At 36.0% G+C, this 23,438-nt stretch overlaps 2 protein-coding genes across 3 annotated transcripts; both read right to left on the reverse strand.

Annotated features, from left to right (window-relative positions):
* Positions 1 to 2,259: 2,259 nt before the first annotated feature.
* Positions 2,260 to 5,782, reverse strand: LOC120627308 (synaptojanin-1). The gene has a single exon (XM_039895269.1). It carries the CDS (start codon positions 5,664 to 5,666, stop codon positions 2,376 to 2,378), a length of 3,291 nt encoding a protein of 1,096 aa, XP_039751203.1. The 5' UTR covers positions 5,667 to 5,782; the 3' UTR covers positions 2,260 to 2,375.
* A 3,223-nt stretch (positions 5,783 to 9,005) lies between these two features.
* LOC120627528 (polyphosphoinositide phosphatase) lies at positions 9,006 to 21,331 on the reverse strand. Of its 2 annotated transcripts, XM_039895532.1 has the most exons (13): positions 21,111 to 21,331; positions 20,738 to 20,948; positions 19,650 to 20,067; positions 19,052 to 19,255; positions 18,293 to 18,409; positions 16,827 to 17,171; positions 15,897 to 16,095; positions 13,562 to 13,695; positions 12,823 to 13,050; positions 11,612 to 11,801; positions 10,925 to 11,076; positions 10,169 to 10,363; positions 9,006 to 9,644 (listed from the first exon to the last, which is right to left on the reverse strand). In XM_039895532.1, exons 1-13 carry the CDS (start codon positions 21,183 to 21,185, stop codon positions 9,404 to 9,406), a joined length of 2,709 nt encoding a protein of 902 aa, XP_039751466.1. In that variant the 5' UTR covers positions 21,186 to 21,331; the 3' UTR covers positions 9,006 to 9,403. The 2 variants fall into 2 exon arrangements, with proteins under 2 accessions (XP_039751466.1, XP_039751467.1); XM_039895533.1 differs by lacking the exon at positions 21,111 to 21,331 and having other exon boundaries at positions 9,009 to 9,644; positions 19,650 to 19,859; positions 20,738 to 20,806.
* Between the last annotated feature and the right edge of the window lie 2,107 nt (positions 21,332 to 23,438).

The following is a 23,438-nucleotide window of genomic DNA, read 5'->3' on the forward strand; positions in this document are numbered from 1 at the left end:
GCATACGCGGTGGCGTGGAAATGTGTAAGCAAGTTTTGGGTTTGGTTTCAAATAAGACGCAAAATGGCGTGATACTTACGGTCACTTTGGTTTTGCTATTTTGCCTTCCAAAGACATTCAGGTAGGTACCTAATTAACTTGGATAACATCGCATTGACCTGCGCAGTAGTAATTAGGCTAAACCTTTTAGTAGCACATTGTACACCATGTTAAATAAATTCTAAGATTTATAGATCTAAAGCTTTGCAGCCTGTAGAACATTTGCATACATAGCCTCTAGGAAAAATAAAATAAAACGCTAATTAAATTTAAACATCTTTATTGTTTCTTTTGTAGAATACCATAATATACTGGCCATAACAGTGATTATGCCACGCTAACAAATTTTAAATACAACATTAAGCATTAAACACTACATGTTTTAGCTTTCCTAAGCAATTTTCTACCAATATATTTTTCCTTACTCATTCGTCACTTGACACATACCTACATAAATTAAAAAACTGAAACAAATGCAAATCAGGTACAAATAATTTCCCTATTAAGCAAATATTCTTAAGAGAGTGAAAAATCAGTGCTTGACAATAGTTCAATCGCTCAGCGCGTAAAACCAATAAACTAAAAAGAAGAAAAATCAGTGTCTCGCAAAAGCGGATCAGTTTGAATGAACTGCTCTTGTCATGAATCACCAAAACTAATATTTGAAAAAGGGGCACACAATAATTGTTATTTTAGGATATGTAGGTATAATTATTGTACCTACATCAATGAAAGTAAATAAATTAGCTCTAGTTTGTTCTTGACGACACACACTGTAAATAATGTAGGATTATTTTTGAATAGAATAGGTACATAAATTATATAACATTATTAAATCATTTTATTATCTAATATTATTATGTTATTATTTTAATTTATAACTGGTTCCGTAAATATTTATAGCTTTTTTGTTAACCGCATTAGATCTAAAAAAAAAAAATATGCTTATAAATAGAAATCAATTAAGTAACTATGTTACATATAAATTAATCTACAAGATCCTATCATGTGGATTAGATTGGGAACAGTCATTTGGTAAAGCCCGATTTATCATCCCTGATAAGAGTTAACAGCAAATAGGATACATATATGTATACTTTCATCGTGTCCGCATTTAACAAATGATAAATAATTATCAGATATCATGATCCCACTTTGTTTTCATTAAACCAATATGAAGTACCCATTTTAACGAATGTATCATTATAAGTAAACATTTTATTTTACTACATAATCACGTAAAAGTAACTGTGTAGAGAATACTACATTTCTATTTGTTGGATGTGAATAATTATTGTGAACCTGAGTATAGATAGGTACATATCCACAAAATAAACTTACTTCCTATGTTAAAGTCACTGTACTTAGTACAAATTATTTTAAATACATATAAAGTAGGAACCAAAGATAATTAACATAACAGTTTGAAATTTTTAAGACTGAAAAAGTATTAAAAAATTGTTAATTTGTGAAATAATACAAAGTCTTATAAATGAGATCAACATCCAATCAGCATTGTGTGTATAATAAATTCATTGACAGTATAGACATTTTTTCGTTGTTTTAAATAAAGTTTACTCAAAAGACTGTTTAACTATACCTACTATGTTTTTAACACCATCAATAATAATTCTTATCAACAGGATATTAGTGAATAACAAGTTCTTAATTAGTCCAGTCAACAAAAACCCAGGCAGATACACAAAAATAATTAAAATACCCTAATTTCTTCAGTCTGATGACTTATCAGCCTGGACAAGGTACTAAAAGGTCTTGATAAGTATTAGTGTGTAATTGTTCGTAAGTATGTATATAATAATAATACACCCCACCAATCGGTTTCCCTTGGTTTTCCTAATCCTAAGGTTGCCTGGAAGAGATCGCTACTAAGCGATAAGGCCGCCCTTTGTATCCTACTTTTTAAGTTTATTTTTTTTGTGTCCATTGTTTTTTTTTACTATTTGTGGTGTACAAATAAAGTGTATAAATAAATAAATAAAACTGATTGGAAGGAATTGAGGCTACCTTCATCACTAAGTTGTTCAGAACTTCCATAATTTTTGTTGCCAGGGCTAAATGTAACAATAGCAAATATAGTGCTTTGTTAAAGGTAATATAACATTGCAGATAATTTATAACAATCAGATCACAGCCTACCTATAAAAATAAAATTTAACATAAGATATTGAGAGTATAATAAATTTAAGTGATAAAACGATATTGCAGAAGATGTAAGCAAAACTTTAGCTATATACCTAATAACATATTAGTGACACACATTATTGCTACATACTAAACAGCTTTTATGTTTCATATTGAATAAGTACTGTGTTAATCTAAATAACTGGTCGGGGGCGTGCAGGTAATGGAGGCGGAGCCCCTTGCCGGGCAGGCACGGGTGGTGGAGGTCCGGTCGGAGGCGGGGGATTGCTGGCAGGCAGCGGCGGCGGTGCGCATGTCGGGGGTGGAAGACTATCAGCAGGAGGCGACACTATTGTGGGTGAAGCTACATTTGCCGTTGCAGCATCTTGAGGAAGAGGTGCAGGTCGAGGCGGCGGTGGGCGTGCAGGACTCGGAGCTGGAGCTCGAGATGGCACGAGAGGCGTAGGCGAAGGTGCTGGCGGCCTGCTCGGTTGCTGCCGGCGTGGTGTTGGTGGTGCTGACCTTAGAGGCCGTTCTGCGGGTATTTCGCCGAAAAGCGGAATAGTGTTATTAGAACATAAACTTATCTCCGATCTCACAATCTCAACCCAATCGGGAGATTTCAAAGACACTGACAATGGAATTCCACCAGCCATTATTTTTCCTTTCTGTGCAGCAGCTAGTGCATGCTGTCCATCTCTAAATGTTATACTTAATGTCTGATCTTCTATAAAGCGCACTAGCGTCACTTCTCCAATTGTTGCTAACTCTTGAAGAACAGCTGACATTACATTATCATCAAAGATAGAGTCTTCATTGTCAATTTCATCTAATGGCTGTACTGTAATGCTAGCATCTGGTGGCCCTAAATCTGTGACAACTTCATAAAACACTTCCATACACTTTGTGTAGCTTACTTGCAACACTTCAATTTCTAAGATTGCAATCACTGGTCGATGATCACTCTGTTTAAGTTCAGCTCTGCCATAATGCAACAATTTTCCTAGAGCCAGTTCCGACGTAGTTTCTGGGTCGATTGTATTTTTTCTGCTTCTCCATAAAATGCGATCAGTCCACGCTGGTGCTCGGCATTTTTCACTAGTGTCGTAATCATCACTAAATAAATCGTATTTATATGTCGGGAGGAAAGTTATTTCACCTTCAAAGCAGTTTTTGAAGACTAAATCTTGTGATTTTTGCTTTAATAACTGATCATTTTCTAAAAGCCTGGAAATACTGTTCTGTGCTGCTAATAAACGAGTTTCTTCCTTATCTAGGTCAATACGATAATTAAAATCGCCACACCAAAATACATAATCATGAGAATATAATGAGCGTCCCATAGGAAATGCTATTTTACGTGTAATTTCCGTATAGTCAGCATTACGCTCTGTAACTTGAGATTGGCCTGCAGCAAAATGAGCACATACAAAGCATATCGAAGTTCCATATATAACCAAACGAATAGCAACTGCTCCCTTATTGCCAGTAGTGCCCCCAAGACCAGTTTTAACAGAATCCAGCGCTATATCTCTTATATGAGGTATCAAATCTTTCCTTGCAAATACAAATAGACAAACTCCAACTAATTGATGACACGACAAGAGTGTGTAAGAAGCATCTCTTGCTAATATTTTTTCTAATTCCTCACTCCAAGCTTTGGCATTATCGGAACTTGCAGCCATAATATTACTAGCATTTAGATCAACTATCTCTTGAAATCCAATAGCAAAAATATCTGATGGGTGGTCTTTTAAATTCACTGTGTTGACTAAAGATGAATTTGGGCAATCCAATAGCCAATCTGCAAGTGATACATCCTTATAGGCGAGACTTCTAAAATGTTTTCCACCATTAACATTATATGTTCCAATTGTTATGCGAATATTTGAAGGTTGTGTGAATTCACCAGCCCTTCTGCACATTTCTCTGAGGACTGCAGTTGATGTGTGTAATATGTTAGGTGGTAACAAAATTCTTGTCCTGTCAGACAATTCAGAATTAAGTGTTGAGCCCAAAAGAAGTATATCTATTGCTTCTTGTTTTGAATTATCAAGTAGGTTATTCTGTATAGTGCGAGCAGCAGATCTTGCACCATCAATTAGTTTTGAACCACCCTGTATAGCTCCTGTACCTGCATAGATTTTTGAGACTTCATTTCCATTATTTATCCACATTTGTTTAAAAACCTCCTCAAATCGGTTCACATTTTGCTTTTTATCTATGCATTGCAACAGCATCAACTGTATAGCAAGCATTTCTAACCCAATAAATGTTTGTATTGCATTTGTTCTATCCAGACAATCTAAACAATTTGTGCGTATAACACCTTTTTGTATGTTGTATATGTCCAAACCCCTTGCACTGAAAATGCTGATACCATCATAATGCTTTTCAATTATTTTCTTAAATTTTGACAAAGCAGTTTCTATAGAAGCAGCTCTGACTTCCTGATGATAGTCAAAAATTATTTGTGATATGTCATTATGGGCAGACTCATTGAGATGTCTTTGAAAAGCATTGCTGAGTGTGGCTTCTCCTTCACTCCCTCCAATCAAACTTGAACCCAGAAGGTTAACAACAACTACTGATCCATAGTTACGTTTTAACTGAGAGAAGTGCCTATCACATGCACTAGTTGAAGCATCATAACCTCTTGACATCTTCACCTTATGAGAGCCCACTTGTATACCAGGCTGCTCCCAAAACAAAGGCACAGATCCCCTGGTCTGGATATAAGATGCCATTGAATCGTCAATGTAAATAGCTTGCTCTGTTTCTACAAAGTTTGCCACATTCCCATCATCATTGCATCCTCTCACATTAAACCTAGTCCCAGCTCGCTCACAACTCAAGCGAGACACTAGAACTGCTCTAGCTTGCCTGTGACCAACATAGATAGTTCTTATTTCCACAGACCCACACATAGCTCTAGTCAGCCAATCATCACAGTCAATACCATATCTTATAAGATGAATAAACAAAGTTCTATTCCAAAAGAACCTATTATCTGGATAGGCCCCTTTGCTTTTTCTTTGGGCGCATAAGGTTAAATCAAATAGATTATCATTAGCTTTCCCAGAGTTCCATGAGAAGTAGAAGGTGCCAGAGTTAAGTAATTTTCTCACTTCAGAAACTTTATCTTCCCCTTGCGATTGATAGAAAAGTGGTAGAAACTGTGTCTGGGTTATCTTAAACACTTCGATGTCGCCTACCTTGCCAACAGAGCAGCAGCCAGTGATGAGAACTAAGTACAGCAAGCAACTTTCACCAGAATTTAACTGCAGCACTCCTAAACATCCATACGCATCAGCCACTTTATGATATTGCTTACGCAAAGTATCCGTTTCTTGGGACGATAGAGATACCACTGCTTGAGATTCGAATAATAATGCAGAGTCTTTATTTCTATGTTGCAAAATTATACTGTACGGGTTCGGTGGAGTGGATTTCTCCAGAACTTTGAAGCCCTTCGACATAGCCATTGTGGCTGTCTAATTGTGATCAAAATTCATCCGCCCCCGAAATCGAAACTGTTGAGAATAAATCTAAATCTGTTTTAATTGAATTTATAGCAAATCGTCAATCATAAATCCTCCAGATTATAAAACTGTACTGTATTCAATTCAATTCAATTCAATTCTTGTTTATGGCTTTTGTCTGCGCCAACTGGGCACAAGGTACTTCGCCAATGTCTTGTAGATGAAGAAGGCACGAAGGAGATTGATCGGTGAAACTAATGAAAAGTTAATTTTGAATTTGTACCAAGAAATAGTTGTTATTAGCTAGTTAGCTCTTTAACCTAAGGACACAGACAACACATGCATATATATCTTACACGGATATTTTTTGTACATTATACTTTAATTTTATTACTTACTATATATTTACATAAAAATCTACAATAAGGACTGAAAACAAACATTAAAAAACATTTAACACTCAAAGGACGGGGGACTTTGGGAGGAAGAATGGTGGGATTATGAAGGTTAACTCATGTTTCTTGGGACGTAAACTTTTACAGTTCCACTGTAGCAGGGTTATTGGGCCCATTTTGGAGTAGTTTAAAAAGTTGGCTTAAGTTTTTGGCAACGTTGGGCGGTAAGGGAATTTCACTACATGGAGCGACAATACTAAGTAGAAATTCGGAGATAAACTCAAGCATTTTACCTTGGGAGGGAGGGTTCTCAACATTGTTGTTGAGAGCGCATCCATTAGGAAGGGATGAGGAGTAATCACCGACAATAGTCTGAACAGCTTTTTTATCGTAGCCCTTTGCTAGAGGAGCTCGGGGACGAGGAGAGCGGAAAACTGTTTGCCGGTAGGAGGTTTTGGAGGAAGTTACATTAGTAGGAGTAAACATTTCTTTTGTTATCTCAGCATAGGACCTGCGGACAGGAGGAAACTGAGATGATGCTTCAATGTAAGATTTATTATTCTGAGACATGACCATTTTAATAGATTGCTGCCTGGAGAATTCTGGGCAGTCTTTATCAGTAGCAAAATGACTACCAGAGCAGTGTAAACATGTAGATAATTCCTTGATGACCAAACATGAGTCACCTGTATGGGGCTGAGCACATCTGTAGCATCTGGGCTTAGATCTGCAGATTGTTTTAATGTGGCCAAAACGGCAGCAGTTCTGGCACTGTATTGTTGGAAGTTTATATGTTTCAACTGGCAGTGAGGTGTGGTATGAATATACCTTAGCAGGAAGCATTTGCCCCCTGAAGGTTAGGACAACAGATTGGGTAGGCACCCAAGTGATGACACCCTCTGTGACAGATTTTCTGTTCAGTCGCCTTGATTTCAGAACCTCACCACAGCCAGGCGGGAGCTCTAGCGAATCAACAAGCTCGTCCATCGACCAGTCCACGGGAACTCCTTTCACCAGCCCCATTCTGGTTATGTTGTATGTGGGAATTATAGCTCTATATTTGCATAACTTCAAAACTGGACTAACCAGAAAGTTGTTGGCAGCTTGGGCAGAAGTAAACTCTACAGTAATTTTGTTGCGGCCTATATTTTTGACGCCGTCGTGGATAATTGAACCAATTTTGTGTTTGTGCAAGAATTGACCGAAATTTATAGCCCGTAATGACGCTCCAGAGGATGGGTCCTCCACTTCCCGTGAGACTTGGACGATAAAAGGCCCATTATCATCGTCAGAGTATGACTTGGCGCCTTCGGTGAAGGAAGGATGTATGTAAAGGCTTTGAACGGATGGGTTTACCTGAGTAGGATCAGTTATAGTTTTTTTGGCCGCATATACGTTGGTATCCTCTCCTTGTCGTTTGCGAGACGAGGCTGATGCCCCCGGGTCGGGCGGCTCAGGAGGTGTATCTAGATCCATTTTACTGGAAACACTATAACTACAGACACATAATAAATATTTAACCAACACCAAATACGGTTAGATTTATACGAATATCACCAATAACAACTATTTCTGCTGCTGTGTAAATTCACATAAAACACCGAAATTACACCGGAATCTCACTAACACGTGTGCACAAATTGACAGGCCAAGTTACAGTTCAATATAAACAACACCAAATCCTTTTCAAGACGAGTTTACAGTAAAATCAAAGAAAAATTTGAGAAAACCGCGTCCGCCATGTACGAAGTTTCCCGCCGAAAAAAAAAAAACTGTACTGTAGGTACTGGAAAATGCAATTCTAGTACTGTCAGTGTCAACTGAATGTCATTAATGTGTCAAGTCAACTTGTCAAGCACGGTGAGCACAGCACTTATCATGGCAATTCTGTTAATAGTTTTTACATATTATTTGTTGGCAAAAAATAAGACAAAAAAAGGTAACAAAAAATGTTGGTACCTAATAGGTTCTAAATAATTAGTTACATGGATGCGAACATAATGCTTTTCGATAAAAAATATTTTATAGCAACAATACGACTTAGTATATAAAGTTACTGTGGGAGAATAGAATATTAATTGTTTGCGTATGTATCAATAGAAATAAGTGCATTATTTCTATTGATACAAAAAAAATATTTAATCTTTGTATTTAAAATGATCATTCTATCGAATGATCGAATGAAATAGATGCTTGACGTTGCTCTTACGTAGGTTCTATGGAGGGTAGAGGTAAGGAGAGTCATCTTATATGGGAGAAAAGTTGAAAAGTGTCCAGTTGCATGCGCTAAATAACAGTTCAAAAATCCTCCACAATGGCGCTGGTGGATGCACAGGGTATGGTATGAATGTAGCAATCGTATATGGAGGGTAGAGGTAAGGAGAGTCGTCTTATATGGGAGAAAAGTTGAAAAAGTGTCCAGTTGTTGCACTAAATAACAGTTCAAAAATCCTCCACAATGGCGCTGGTGGATGCACAGGGTATGGTATGAATGTAGCAATCGTAGATGAATTGAAGTATGCCGAGATAAAAAATTTAATGTCATTATCGACTAAAGTAGTTAATTATTGAGAATTTCAACAACTTACGTTGTACAAAATATTGTGGTAAATATAACCTTACTTCCTTGTATCTCCATACTTCCTTGTTTATTTTTCAAGCCTACTCTAACAATATTTATATTTGGCGCTTCTTTTAAGAGTTACCTTGATGCAAATGTGGCGCCATCCTAATTTAATACATTTTGACGACACTTTTTCATATACACAGATGATCCTCCTTACCTCTACCCTCCATAGTAGGTTCGTGTAATATTAGTTTGTATAAGAGCGATCTTATTAATTAAGTTTTTTATCAAACAGCCCAACACTAGCATACAGGGTTATTGACTAAAAATGCAATTTTGCTTCACCTTTTAAAATTATTATATTATTTACAAAAGATCATTCGTTCATAAAACTAACATTGAATAAAATCTATTGAATTTTATGCTTCTAATATACTTTATTTCAAAACACGCATTAATGCCGATTTTGTTGTACATAAATCAATAAACTAAATAACGTGATATTGAACATAAGGGTAGCAGGATAAAACATAAACAAATATAGTGAACAATAAAATATTATGAGGTAAACATTTTAACAAGTGCAATTGGCGCCACCTTTATTCCTCTACATCCATAAAATTTCAAGTCTAAGAACACTTTAAACGGTTAACCGCAAAACCAATTTAAAATTACGGTTACAAGCCGTGCTGCCAATTTAGTCGACCTCTGCCTTACCTTATCCAATTAGCTGATTTTTCTAATTAGTGGTAATAAAACACTGCATTGCGTTTCTGAACTTACAGACTAAAATTAACATATTTATTGTAAAGCGCGACCGATTCAGACGGTACAAAAATATTTCCAGTTGTGCGTTTGACATATTCGTGGTATAATTCTTTGGAAGCCTTAGTGACGGTTGGTGGGATAACGTCCACTGAGCTGTCGATCGTCAATGCGCTGCTCACAGTCATTACAATGTGTATGTCTGGCTTGTATCTTGGATTGGATCTTCGCTCGAAGTTTACGTAACGTCTGTACCTAAAGGGAACAAAAAAATATCATTCACTAAATTTGCATTTTCCACAGCCAACAACATAAATAGTAAAATGGTAATACAAAGCTTTGAAAAAATACATTTAATTTGTTGAAGATCACTTAAACTTAAGTGTTTACTATTAAAAAGTCGTCAGCAAATGTCAAAAAATTAAAAGGTTAGGAGTATATATGTATATATTTTTTTAATAAAATTTTGAGTCTGGTCATTTATCGATAGAGTATATCATACATACATAAATAAATATAGTACGACAATACACACATCGCTACTTAACTCTAAAGCGTAGCTTGTGTTATGCGTTATCTGTTCTAAGACGACTGATGAATATTTTTATGCATAATATACACAAATACTGATAATATGCAGATAAACACCCAGATACTGAAAAACATTCATGTTCATAACACAAACATTCTCCAGTTGAGGGAATCGAAACCACTGCCTTTGACTCAGAAAGCAGCGTCGCTTGTCCACTGCGCAAATCGGCCGTCAAAATAAGACTCACAATAACATATCTCGTTTACTGGGCTCGTCGACTTTGATGCTATTGTATCGTTTGATGGCAGGAAATAATGGCGTCTCTTCAGTTTCCTCTGTCGCCAGTAGTTTCGCCACCATCGTGATTGGAGATATTACGTTCTGCCGTGAACTGGGCATCGAACTTGTCAGATCGTCATCCGAAGTTGAATCGCTGTTGGAACTGAAATAAAAATTGGATATTATTCCTATTTGATACATTGATTAAGGATTTTCGCGTACTAGTACTAAATTTGCAAGATATTTGAGTTGATTTGTTTAAGCCATTATTTGAAGGCTGGCATCAATTGAAGATTTAAAGCCTTCGAGCCTAATTGGATTAAGTTTAGCTCTTTAGCTTAAAATAAGTGCTAAAATTGCTATTTAAATCGACTAGGTTTAGTCAACGTTAGAATTTATAATATGCGTATACTATTTTACTATATATATGATTGGTCTCATAGTGCGTGTGCTATTAGGAAATCGCTATAACCAATATATTTATCGATAGATGGTTAGAATTTTTAGCAGAAAATCCTTAAATAATATAACGCTATCATAAATCTATCGCCAAATTAGAAGTTGGATTCTCAAAATGAGTATATGATAACATTAATGACCAGAGACCTGTTTTACGTTTCGTAAACATTCCACCCAGCTTTCGTGCATTAGGTGGTAATGGACATAAAATACTAAAATAGAGTACAAGTAAATGGTGGTAAAAGAAAGAAGATAAAATACACACTCGCTAGAATTATTCGACGTAGTGCTGCATCTACCATTGATGACTGGGTTTTTAGAGCTAGGTCCTTTTATTCCTGCTGTCCGTCCACGCACCACGAATGGACTCAAACTATCCGGAAAACTGGGTGCCAGGTCTCTTAATGTGTGGTACATCTGGAAATAAAGGGTTCACTTAAAATAAGCAAGTAGGTTAACAACGCTTTCACCATAACACATAATTTAACTGATGACCTTGGAGTAATAACCACTTATTTCGATGTCCGATAGGTGCACTGTATCGATCTATGCGTAGAATTTGCATTGTAACTCTTTGGCAAATATGATGACTGCAAATGTCTAGATTGAAAGATGAAGGAAAAAGTTGTCTTAAACAGCAGCTGGTATAAAATTGTAATTCTTGCTGATTTGTTCAATTTGCAAATCAACTTTTTTAGCCCCAGTATAAAAGTAGCAATATGTATGTCGGTGCTTAAACGGAGAGAGTTCTCCATAGGGATTAAAAGGCCGTGTAAAGTCTACCGATCCGCATATGGCCCGCTTTTAGAGCTACGGCCTAAACCTTTCTCATACTGAGACTGTAGCTGTACCCGTACCCTGTACTGTACCTGTAATGGTTTGGGTTAAACCTGTAATTGGACACGCATGTGAACCTTAGTTCTCTGGTGAATTCGAAATTTTACAACTATACCTTAAACTCAAAGCACTCCATGAAAACAGTGTATTCGAAAGGCCTGTTGTACTCATGGTAGGGATCGATCATTTCGAGGGCACTGCTGTCTCCTTGCATGCCAATTATTTCACAGCAAAGTTTCTTCATCTCGTTGGTTGGCCGCGGAAGGTACTTTAACACTTCGTCGTCCCACCATTTTGTGAGAGACCTTTAACACCAAATCAGAACTATGTATGAAATCAAAGGATAAAAGCTATAAGGCCGCCTTTGCATGCCTACAATGTCCTGTACTGTTCTTACTGTTACTTTTCCTTTATATTTTGCGGGCAATATAGTGTTTATTCTTCTCGATTTCTTGCAGTTAATATTTCTTCTATCATCTTTACGAAAAGAACGTGCGACTTGTTTTTTTCTAATCTTCGAATTAATTAGATCAGTGCGGACTATTTAAAATGATCGGATATACTTTTTAAACTACTGAAAACCAGGAATCCTTACTATTTGCATCGTTTGAGTCTTTCTACTACACTTTTTTTTAACTGTAGGTTACAATCTTTAGCTATAAAACCAATTTACACTTCGTAAAGCAGATTTCGATTGGATCACCCGAGATTACACATAAAGCATTTGGGGTAGGTATCCGTTCATACTCAAAATTACATGTTATATCAAGGTTATATATAAAGCAGAAGATATTTCGTCAGTTAGTTCGAATATATGGATAATTATTTGCCATATCCATTTGTGATAAGCCGGCTACGTTTCAACGTTGCGTATGTTTTGGATCAGATTTAATTATTAATCAGTAAACGTTGGTATGGATTTCATAAATAAAATTGGTCATTAAATAGCAAGAGCGACAAATCCAACTGTGACCTTGAGCATATTATTTGTAGACTGATAGTTATAATATAAATTTTATTATCGACGAAAACTGATGTTATTTATCTCTTACTTTTTAAAATTAGTTTACTGTACCTACGGGGATGTAAAACATGATATAGATAACAATATTAAGAAAATGTATCCCAGAAGCGTTTGGAAACCATGTGACGTTTATTAAGTTAACTAATGTAGTTATCACCAAAATTTAATAGTAATGCATAAAACAGTATGTACGCATCAAAAGTGCCTTTTATGAGTCCATTTTAATTTATCAAGTCTATTTTGACTTTAATGTCTGCAGCGGCAGTCTTATTGCTTAAGCAATTAATTTTGTTTTCCATTACCTTTTATTGGGTATATAAACCACAGTCTCCGGGTGGTGAAGATAGTAATCAGTGGGATATTCCCAAATTGCTGGTCTATTGGGATCGGGAACGAACAGTCCGAGGAAAAGATTCATTGTATTCTGCTTCTCGGCATCCGAGAACGTGTTAGAGTAGTAACGACTTAGCGTTTGCATAATGTCGTTACCGTGAGACGACCATGGCGCGGTTTTACGATACGTCTTTATTCTGTAACAATTGAGTATAATGAATGGAAGAGAATAGTGTATCTAAGAGTATTAAAATAAAAATATTTACATATTTTGGAATCAATCGAAAGAGAAACAACTATAGGTTAGGGGTTGCTCTCCAAGTGATCTCACCATGAGTAACTCAAGAGAAAAGGCTGCAAAATCATAATAGACCGTCAATTTCTAAAAAATAAGCCACACTAACGCATTTTTGGTTTAAAAAAAATTTAAAATAAAAAGATGATTTTCGATCGTAATTTTGTATGAATTTAGTAAAGTCGTAGCACATAGTTGTTAAAATTCTAAATTCATTTATTTCAAGAAGGCCTAAGGTTCGTAAGGCAAATTCTACCAAGAAAAAGCCGGCAAAACTCAGCAGTTGCTCTTTTCCAACACCAGCAATTTAGTTAAGTTTTAATTAAGTATAAGAACTACAAGGCCGAGAGATTTCTAATATTTTTTATTTAACCGTATATAGACAGATGAACATATTTCAGTTATTTAATTACCTGTGTACTAGTTGCGATCCACCGTACTGCAACGCGAGGGTATCTCCGTGATCCTCGTATAAACCTTCCAGGAGTCGCACGCAATCTGAATCAAACTCTATCACTGGCTCTTCGATAAGACCTAATGCATACAGCTAAAAAATTAAAAATAAATCAATTTTCCCATATCAGTTCCGTTACTTATTAAACCAATACGAAGATGAAGAGTTACTTTTGTTGATCGAATACAACCTAAGTTAGCTACGTGCATAGATTTAACATTTCATACACGTACACGGGGCATAAAACCATGCATTTGTATAGTTAGTGGTATTTGAAGCGTCTGCACGGCTAGTATGGGCAGGAGAGAATTATCTCCCCGGGGAAAGGATAAAAATGTATCTTCTCCCACAGCTTTATTAACTCTCAGAATATTACCGCGCAGGTGGATATAATATCCAAATAATATATGTGTTATAAACGGGGGTAAACTTCTATTGGATATTGGATAGAAGCAGAAATCCATGATATATTATGAAAATTAAGCTTAATATGCTATAACCGGAGCATCCTCACTTAACAATTATTCATTGTAAAGACAACATCTCCTGAGGATGCTCCGGTTTCAGAGCGAAACGTGCGTTGAGGGTACATTACCTAAGAAGTTGATTGAATTGTTGTAATTATGTTTTTGTTTCCTGTTTTTATTTTGTATTTTCTTTTTTTTGTTCTCGTTTTAATCTGTTTTGTATTTAATTAGTGTAATTGGTGTTAACCGTACTAATTGAATTAAAAATTAATAAATAAATAAATAAATTACACCATACAGATTCTCCTGCTTTTCGCGGACTATAGCAAATTTAGCTTAATTTTCATAATATAAGGGGTAAACTTCTCCCGCTCCATGTTACCGTGCACACACTAATTATTTCCCCTGTTATATATAGGTATAATTATTTTCTCCTGTCTGTGATAGCCCTGCTGTGGTGCTTGATTTATCTTTAGTTAATCATGTAATTTTAAATAAGATAAAATGATCTTACTGCTTGGAAGACGGATTTGCATGTACTTCTGCTGCTAACTCCATCAAGCCAAAAAACAACCGGTTATTTTTGTTTGCTAGTAAAAATGTGCATTGCCTCGCGAGGAGCTCTTCTATCGAATTCGAATCGACCACGGTTGGATCATTATCATCATCATCCCTACAGGCCTTCTCTCTCATAATAGCTGATTTAGAGCATAAGAGTGGCTCTAATGCGGATTGATGGGCTTTAACGATTATAACACGAGTAACCTTCACGGGGTTTGACACCGCCAGTGTAATTACAGACACGTGACTTTTAACACCAATGAAATGTACACCAATCCGCACTGGGTTAGCGTGGTGGACTACGGCCTTAACCCCCTTCTCATTGTGGGAGGAGACCCGTGCCCTGTAGCCAATTATATCTCAGCCCGCAGACCGCGACAGATACAAGGGAGCAATTGTTATAGCCAACGTATAAAGCGCTCACCGCTATGCCAGGGTCGTCGTCGCGTCCCGTCCACTCTCTTATATCGCCGAACCACTCAATACTATACTACTAAACTCAATAAAATAATACTCAATAAATATATATACTCAATAAAATAATGTCTCCCAGGTGTTATTTTATTGCCTTCAAGGACCAACCTTGGTATTTCGCATGTACCTTTCTCTGTACCGAAAAATGCAACATCTCATTGTATGACGGTGTGCTAAACATGCCTACGATTATTTTTTTAAAGTGAAACTTCTTTAGAATCGTTGTGATTTCAAAACGGATGCAACGGAAAAAACGACAGGTAAGAGAAACAAATACAAAAATGTGTAGGATGAAGCCGGCAAAGAATGAGACAGAAATATACATACTATTTTATCTGTTTTTTTTTCCTATTAAGGTTACCAAGGAAACCGAATAATATCTAGATAAAGAAACAAACACATAAATAGGACAGAGTGAGATAGAAAACATTATACATTTTTTTACCTCTTCTAGTTACCATGGAAACTAAATAATAAATACTCTATAACCGCCCCAATCTCTCGTAGACTATTTTTGTGAAAAAATTGCACAGGTTTTTTTTTTTAGTATATCCTCATGGATGTCAGCAGGCCTAAACCAAGTTGTCATGCCCGACTGCCCTAGTATTGGAATTACTCAGTCCCTACGGACTAAAACATTCTATATTCAGAGGGCTTCGTTCCCGGAACCGCTATACGCATTACTTCAGGAAATGGGCTGTCTAATCAGGCTGCGATCTGCCTACTACTATACCAAAGAGAAAGCAACATAAAGCAGCGCCGGTGAGGTGGTTGGTTATCAATGTCACAAACCTGATGCCCCAATACGCACTTGCCGATGGCGAACTGTGCCGTATTGGTTCTGTCGAGGCAGTCTACACAGTTGACCCGCGCTAAGCCGGTTTGTAAGCGTCCACTCTGGTGGCCCTCTACGCCCATCACCTCACCGTAGCCTTTGCCGCTAAGGAATATACCGGTGCGGCGGACAACTGTTCGGGCTATAGCTGATAGTCTGTAAGAGTTAGAAAAAATTAAGTGTATCCAAAACATTTTTCCTAACTCGCCTTATAATGTAGACAATCTTTTTATTACTTCTAGTGCAAGTAAGTTTGAAAAAATTCAAAAAAATAACGAGTGCAGTCAAATAAATAAAAACAGACGCAATAAAAAGAAATTTGAAAATTAATTACTAAAATGAAACTAAAAGATTACATTGTACATTGTAAGAAAGTCTGAAAAAATAGACTATACGTAATATTTTATTCAATGCAGTTGCTTAAAAAATTGTATATTATTGTGGGGAATGATCGATTTCAGGCACTTTTTACTTTTTTTGTTATTTTTTTTTTTCGAGCTGGCTGGTAAAGCTTGCTTTCAATTCATGCAATCAAAGATGTTGTATCTGAAGATATTATAGCATTGTATTGGCCTTATTTTGTATTGGCATTTTATTTTGTTTTCTGTATTTGTACTATAAAAAAAATGTATTCTTTCATTCATTCATACATTCAAAAATAAAATATTTAAATTAAATTTAAATTTAATATTTTAAATATTATTATCTAAATAATAATATTTAAAATATGCACCCTGAATATTATAATTGTTTATCGTATACAATTATGCAACCTGAATTTTAAGGGTTATTCTTCCCCAAATGTTTCCTATGGAAAAAGATAGCTTTACTTTGATGTTTATTATTTTAGTTCGACAGAAATAATCCCTACCACTGAGCCAACTTACTTATCAAGAACTTTAGCATCTGCACCTTTGTTCGTTCTTGCCATATCCAAATGAAAGTACTGAATGGCATTTTCAGGTGGAAGGAATTGATTGAGGTATTTCACTGCGTTGCTTATCACATCGGTCAAAAGCGATTCGTGTTTCCGTTTCTCCCGTTTCTTCACTAAATTCAATATCATGATCGGTGCGCCATATCTCCTCATGAGGTTGTTGAAGTGTTTCGCCGGTATTTCGGCGAAGGGGTCGCTGCGATCTATCATTATTGCCGGCTTTGGGACCATTTTTGATATATCCTGTGACCAGAAGCTGGGTATAGATCCACGCATTTGGACAAAAGCGCTGAATCTGAAACATTCAGAACAAATGTTTCGTCTATGTTAAGTTGATTTGGAAAGAGGGTCGAGTAAAAAATAGATATAGAAGATAATACTAATTTTGAGTCATTGCATGAACCCTTTACCGGCCCGCTACAAAGCACGGGTCTCCTCCCACAATGAAAAGGGACCGTAGTCCACCACCCTGGCCCAGTGCGGATTGGTGGACTGCGGCCTAAACCCTTCTCATTTGAAAACACACGCCTTTGAGAGCAATATGGAGAAATCTCAGGCATGCAGGTTTCCTCACGATAACGCACATAACTTAAAAAGTTTACGTTTTGAGTAATGACTACAATTTATAGTATCTAACGTATTTGTAGAAATTTTGTGCACTTTTGTTTAAAACGGTTTACGTTTACGGCAAATTATGCTATCTTGTAGGAAGTCACTGCGTATTTTTCAATGAAAACATCTATTCTAGGAATATTCGTGGAACTTTTTTCGTGAAGAAAATAATTATCGATTTTAGTATCTTGTGTAAGGTTTCCCACAACCAAATTTCTCGTGAATCAAACAAAGCACTATTGACGAATTTAAGCAGATTTTTCGACGAAATTCGGATGGCTTAATTTATATGGAAAAATAATATCAAAGTGTTCAATACATAATATGTATTACATACTAAGAATAATATTTGCATTTCAAATAATGCATATATTATGTGTATAAAAAAAATATATACAACGTGTAAATGAAAACCGAAATAATACTTCAGAGGCTTCAGAGGTACATTATTTAGTCTCTGAGACTTATCTGTGAAACCGTAACGAATCTACTTACTGAAAGAAGTCAGATACAGCCCTAACGCCACATGCAAAAATAAAACCAAGTAACTCCTGTCACTTTATTAGGTACGCGTCGAGTAGCGTAGTTATGCAGATGTCGTTCTTTTATCTTCATTAGGGTTGTCATAAGTAAACACTGAGAATGTTTTAAATTAGTTTGTATGAAAAATTATATATGCTTCTTTTGATTTAATTTTTTTACAGGGTAATTCCTTACGAAATATACTTATACACCATTCAACAGTATTTCGTAATTCCGTTACACGTTGTATATTATATGTAATAATAAAAGAGGTAGATATACCTGCCAACAGAAAAAGAAGATATCATTGCGTCATGAACGATCTGTTCCGTTTCCACTTCATTGGCAACATCACCATGCATATTGGCTCCTCTCTTTAAAAATCTGGTGCCTGCATACCTGTAATAGATACAATATGGGCGTACAATAAGCCTGCCAATCAGTGGCGTGCACTTCATACATGCACGAAAGCACTGCATACCCTAAAATTTATTTATAACTCGTATAGGAGGAGATTTATTGCCGTTTTATACAATTTACTGCTGTATGCATACCCTGGTAAGAAACCTAGTGCACGCCACTGCTGCCAATGAACATTCAGCTTTAATTGCTACAAAAAATCCGCGAATCATAGAACAATTGGTAATGTTATCAAGTCAACTTCTCTTGGGGATGTTTGACAGTGAAACTTTAGAGTAGAGAGTTGTAGGTAGGTATATCATGGTGTACCGCAAAATAACGTCTGAGTGGTTATGTGTACCAGTGGTGTGATAGCTAGGTCATCAAATTTCTCGTAATCATAACTACTGGGCACAGATAGCATTAGGTGATTCAATGAAGTAGCTGCAATCTATAGTTGGCCAGACTGAAATAAGCCACAAGTTTTATTAAAAGTTATATAATGCTGTGGTTGCCGGTGAAATTACAGGCACATGAGAACACCTACCCTGTTTATAGGCAATGGTTTTCCACTTACCATCAGGTGGGTCATCTGATTGGTCCGTCAATTATAACACAGAAATAAAAACTATTTTTATTTACCTATTGCTTCGTCTTGCTATGAGAGTCAAATATATGGGCCGTCCAAAGATATTCAAGTTGCTCTGTTCTATGAATCCATGTATGATGTAAAGAATCCAATCTGGATGAAGCTGTGAATGCACCACAGATAACAGGTGACTATTCCATACAAATCTCCATTCTGGCACACTCCGCACTCCAAATTCTAGTTTAGGGCCTTGTTCTCTAGATAAAACATAACAAACTATATTCGATTATTAAAAGCATTTTAATTCGTTTGAAGCTTGCAGATATTGGGTGGAATTATTTGGACCATAGCCAAGCATGACATAGTGGATAGTGTATTCATATGGCCTCCTGTTAATTTACCTAGCTAAAAAGTTTATAAAACAAATTTTGCTTTGCATTTAGAAAGGCATGTCTTTAAGAAGCTTCACATTGAGGAAGTTTGATGTTATTAAATAATGTTTGATTCATAAAATTAGATGTAGAAAAGGTTGAGCTCTAAATTTAAATGAAATTTTATACTTTGAAAAGATGCACATACCTTCAGGCAAGATACCAGACAAAATCTAAATTATAATAAAAAAATTATTCAATAAAATAAAAAAATCAATACCCAGTTTTGTTATGCCTCTCTTGCAACTGTGTTTTCCAAGTTTCAAATATATCCTCATCATCTTGTTTATCACAAATACAATCTTCTTTATCCTTACTCAGATTGGAATGATACACGGCTGCAGTCACTGGCTTGGGAAATAATGCTGGTGCCAACTTTCTTGGAGGCGCCATATTCATTTGCAGTGTATGGGTGACGTCATAACTATAGCTATAATAAAAGTTTGTTGATAGATCGATGGCAAGGAACATTTTCACATATCTCTGTTCGTCTGGATGCAGTGGCTTACTGTTATCATTGGGAATGTATATCATAGCTGTGTCTTCTATTTTGTAAATGGAATGTGAACCAATCACAGCAATTTTACGTCTCTTTGTTACTAATATAATATAGTAACCTTCCAGAAATCTTATAAACCCTGTTGGAGAAAACATGTTTCTTTCAACAAAGAAGCAATAAGTGATAAATATATAAACATGTAGTTTATAGCCTCTAAACCTCTGGTGGAAAGAACTGCAATCTGAAACTTCCAATCTTACCCAATGGAGTACTATCCATCCCTACTAGGAGGTATACATATCTTAGCCCATAATGTGCATTTATTTCCTACATACTTAAGGGATTTAATTTTAAAATTGAGGTTAATTATAACTGATTGACACTGATTTTCAACCATTGTTTGGATTGGAGACAGGTGTTATTGATTGTTGGCAGACCAAAGAAAAGCTGGGATAATGATGACAGGGAAAGAGTTGAAATGCCAAAAACAGAAAAGGGCAGAAAAATTGAAGGCTATTTCCCATTAACATCAACCCAACTAAGTAAGTTTGTTTAATTAAATATAGTATAACAAGTATTTTTTGTGTTGCAAAAAATAGAAAACTGTGTAGGTACTGCAATTATTTAATATTTATCGATAAGGTTCCCATGTTGGAGCATGTTAAGCTGTTGATCCCGGTTATTAAGTAAAACATTCAAACAGTATGGTAAGTTTACATTCTAAAACCGTCACTCCTTTGAGAGATGAGGCGTGCGCTGCTGTGCGCAAGTGGAACATTAAAAGGCTGTAGATGACAAAGGTTACGAACCAACAATTCCGAATGCTGACACAAGCTTATTAAAGCCAGGTGATCTGCCACTCCTGTTGCCAAATCCAATCATGTTCAACAGTTGATGTATTTCCTGCTTATTATACTCCACTTTGTCATCGACAAGTATCAATTCTTTGGAATCTGTTCTATCTATTTTAAGCACACGGAACCGTGTCTGTGTGTTGTTTGACCCTATTAGATAGAATCTCTGAAAAAAATTGTTTTATGGTAATTTTTGAACTATGCCCTGAGTAAGAGAAGGTAGTGGTTTTTTACGACAAAATTTATCGTAAATAATAAAGTAATATTTATTTAAATTAGTATGAATAAAGCATTTACTTAAATTCCTTTAATAAGTTAAAAAACTTACCGCTTTGGTTTCATATAAAGCAATTCGTTGAATTGAGCTAATAATTGGGTGAAATAAGAGATTTTGTTTCGACATTTTCTCTTATCTTTTAAAATTTCACGATATAAATGTTTGTTTTCATTTATTCCTTTCCTAAAGATTTATTCATAGGTAAGATAAAAGAAAGCTTTGAGTATTTATATTCTCAAGATTTGTTTTCATTTTCTCGCAACAAACTCAAATCGAAATCTCGTGACAAGTGACAACTGACATTTTATTATTTGACAAGTCTCAAAACAGTATAAAAAACAGCGTAGTTCTGCCACTCGAGAGCCACGATCAAGTTATTAATGTATTATCTATGATTGAGATAATAACAAAAACTGGCCAAGTGCGAGTGTCAGAGTCGCACATCTTTGTTTCAGTTTTTAAAAGTCCGCAAAATAGGGTCGTGCCTACCTATTAAAACAAACAATCAAATATACTTCAGCATTTGTAATATTGGTCAGGATGTGTGAGCTTAGGTATATGTGTGTGTGAAATCATCATTTCTAGGACCGTTTACCATGGCCTATTTCCTTATATTGCAGTAATCTGTGAGGGGTTATTTGACCTTATATGTAAATACAGCTGATATGATGGTTGTCACTGTATTTCTTTGTTGTACAACTTTCTTCAGATTTTCACTAACATTATATTAGAAATATTAGTATTCTAATATTAGTTTATAGATCAGAAAAACTATGTAGAAAAACGTTTTTCATTATTATGAATACTGTCATACAGAATACCCTTTTTCAACTTATACTTTTAACTTTGCATGTACATTTTAAATATTAGGTATTACGTCAATAATTGTCTACGGTCTACGTACATGCAAATGCTTAGGATCCTTATGCAAATTAGGCAAATGTAACCGTCTACTTGCTCTGTTATCGCATATGTCAAGGCCGTCCGTCTACCTTCGGTGCTTGATAAGCGTATCTAATGACATTAGACGGTAGGCCCAAAGGACACATGGCAGAATATTTAAACATTAGCTATTATTATATATCTACTATCTATCTATACATTTACGAATATATAAAATTACCTCGTCTACGATTTCCAAACACCAGCTTCAGATTAACCAAATATGATTTGATGGTAGCATAACATAAACGTGCCGTGTGGTCAGACAATGGCAGATCAGAATCCAGTTGTCACTCCTCTTATCGCGGGATTCGTACGAAGCGGCTAAGGGAATATAACAGAGAACGGGCATGAGCGTCCTCTTTGTAATTACTACCTTCTACTGCGATAAATAACCCGTCTGCCAAGCATCGTGGTGATTATGGGAAAACCCTCCCGTTGGGAGAGTCTTTTAGTCCAGGAGTGTCGTGTCGTGTGTGTATTGGCGGCTATTGATAACACAAACACATGTTTAAATAAAAATTTCGGTGTTTGTCTGTTAGGGCTAATCTTTGGAAAGTCTGAACCGTTTTCCTTGAGGGTTTGTCAGGCAGGTAGAGGACTTTGCAAGGAGGCTTCGATTGAGCACGTAAATTACGAAAATTATTTTCTAGCCCTACTTTGTAGCTGTTCGTACACAGGTACTGCGGGAAGTTAGCTAACGTTATTTTTAGGGTTCCGTATCCAAAGCGTAAAACTTTTACCCAATAGGGTAAAAGTTTAACGCTTTGGACACTTACTAACTTAGTAATAACTTAGAGTTCGCTGTATGTCTGTCTGCCTGTCCGTCTGCCTGTCCGCTTGTCCGTCGGTCTGTCCGTCGGTCTTTCCGTCTGTCACCAAGCTGTATATCATAAACCGTGATACTGATAGTTAGAAATTTTCACAGATGTTGTATTTCTGTTGTCGTGTAACAACAAATACTAAAAAGGGGGTACAACAGACATGATAATTTTATACATAACCAGTTTGAAAGATCAATTAAACTGAAACCTTTCCTGAAATTCATCGATCGTCTGTTATACTTACCAGATTATTTTTCCACTTGGGTGCATGTACATTTAGGCACCAGCTTCTAACTGGGGTACTCTAATTGGGGTAGGTAGTTAATTTCTATATGGATCAGGGGACGGATATTTAAATATCTCAAAGGCCACAGTATTGGAATTCCGCTACTGAATGACAAATATTCTAGGATAATCGTTTTAAATCATCTTGTGACCAACCTCCACATTTGTTCACAGTTCGCCGTATACATACCTAATTTATTTAAAAAAAATGTGTTAATGGCTGAAACTGGTTTTAATTTTTCCCGGTTTCCTAGCTCTGCTTTTAAATTGTCAATTTCGTTAAGGAATCAATCCATTCGTGCTAATCCAGCCGTGTCTGTTATTGCAT

This window comes from Pararge aegeria, chromosome 11 (genome assembly GCF_905163445.1).
Source record: "Pararge aegeria chromosome 11, ilParAegt1.1, whole genome shotgun sequence".
Classification (NCBI taxonomy): domain Eukaryota; kingdom Metazoa; phylum Arthropoda; class Insecta; order Lepidoptera; family Nymphalidae; genus Pararge; species Pararge aegeria.

Bases quoted from the DNA above. Each gene is read 5' to 3' on its own strand.
- LOC120627308 (XM_039895269.1), bottom strand. From the start codon at position 5,666: ATGGCTATGTCGAAGGGCTTCAAAGTTCTGGAGAAATCCACTCCACCG.
- LOC120627528 (XM_039895532.1), bottom strand. From the start codon at position 21,185: ATGTCGAAACAAAATCTCTTATTTCACCCAATTATTAGCTCAATTCAA. The intron at 16,096-16,826 runs GTAAGTTGGCTC...TAACTCTTACAG, and splicing joins GATGCTAAAGTTCTTGATAA to ACTATCAGCTATAGCCCGAA. The intron at 9,645-10,168 runs GTGAGTCTTATT...TGTTCCCTTTAG, and splicing joins AGTAAACGAGATATGTTATT to GTACAGACGTTACGTAAACT.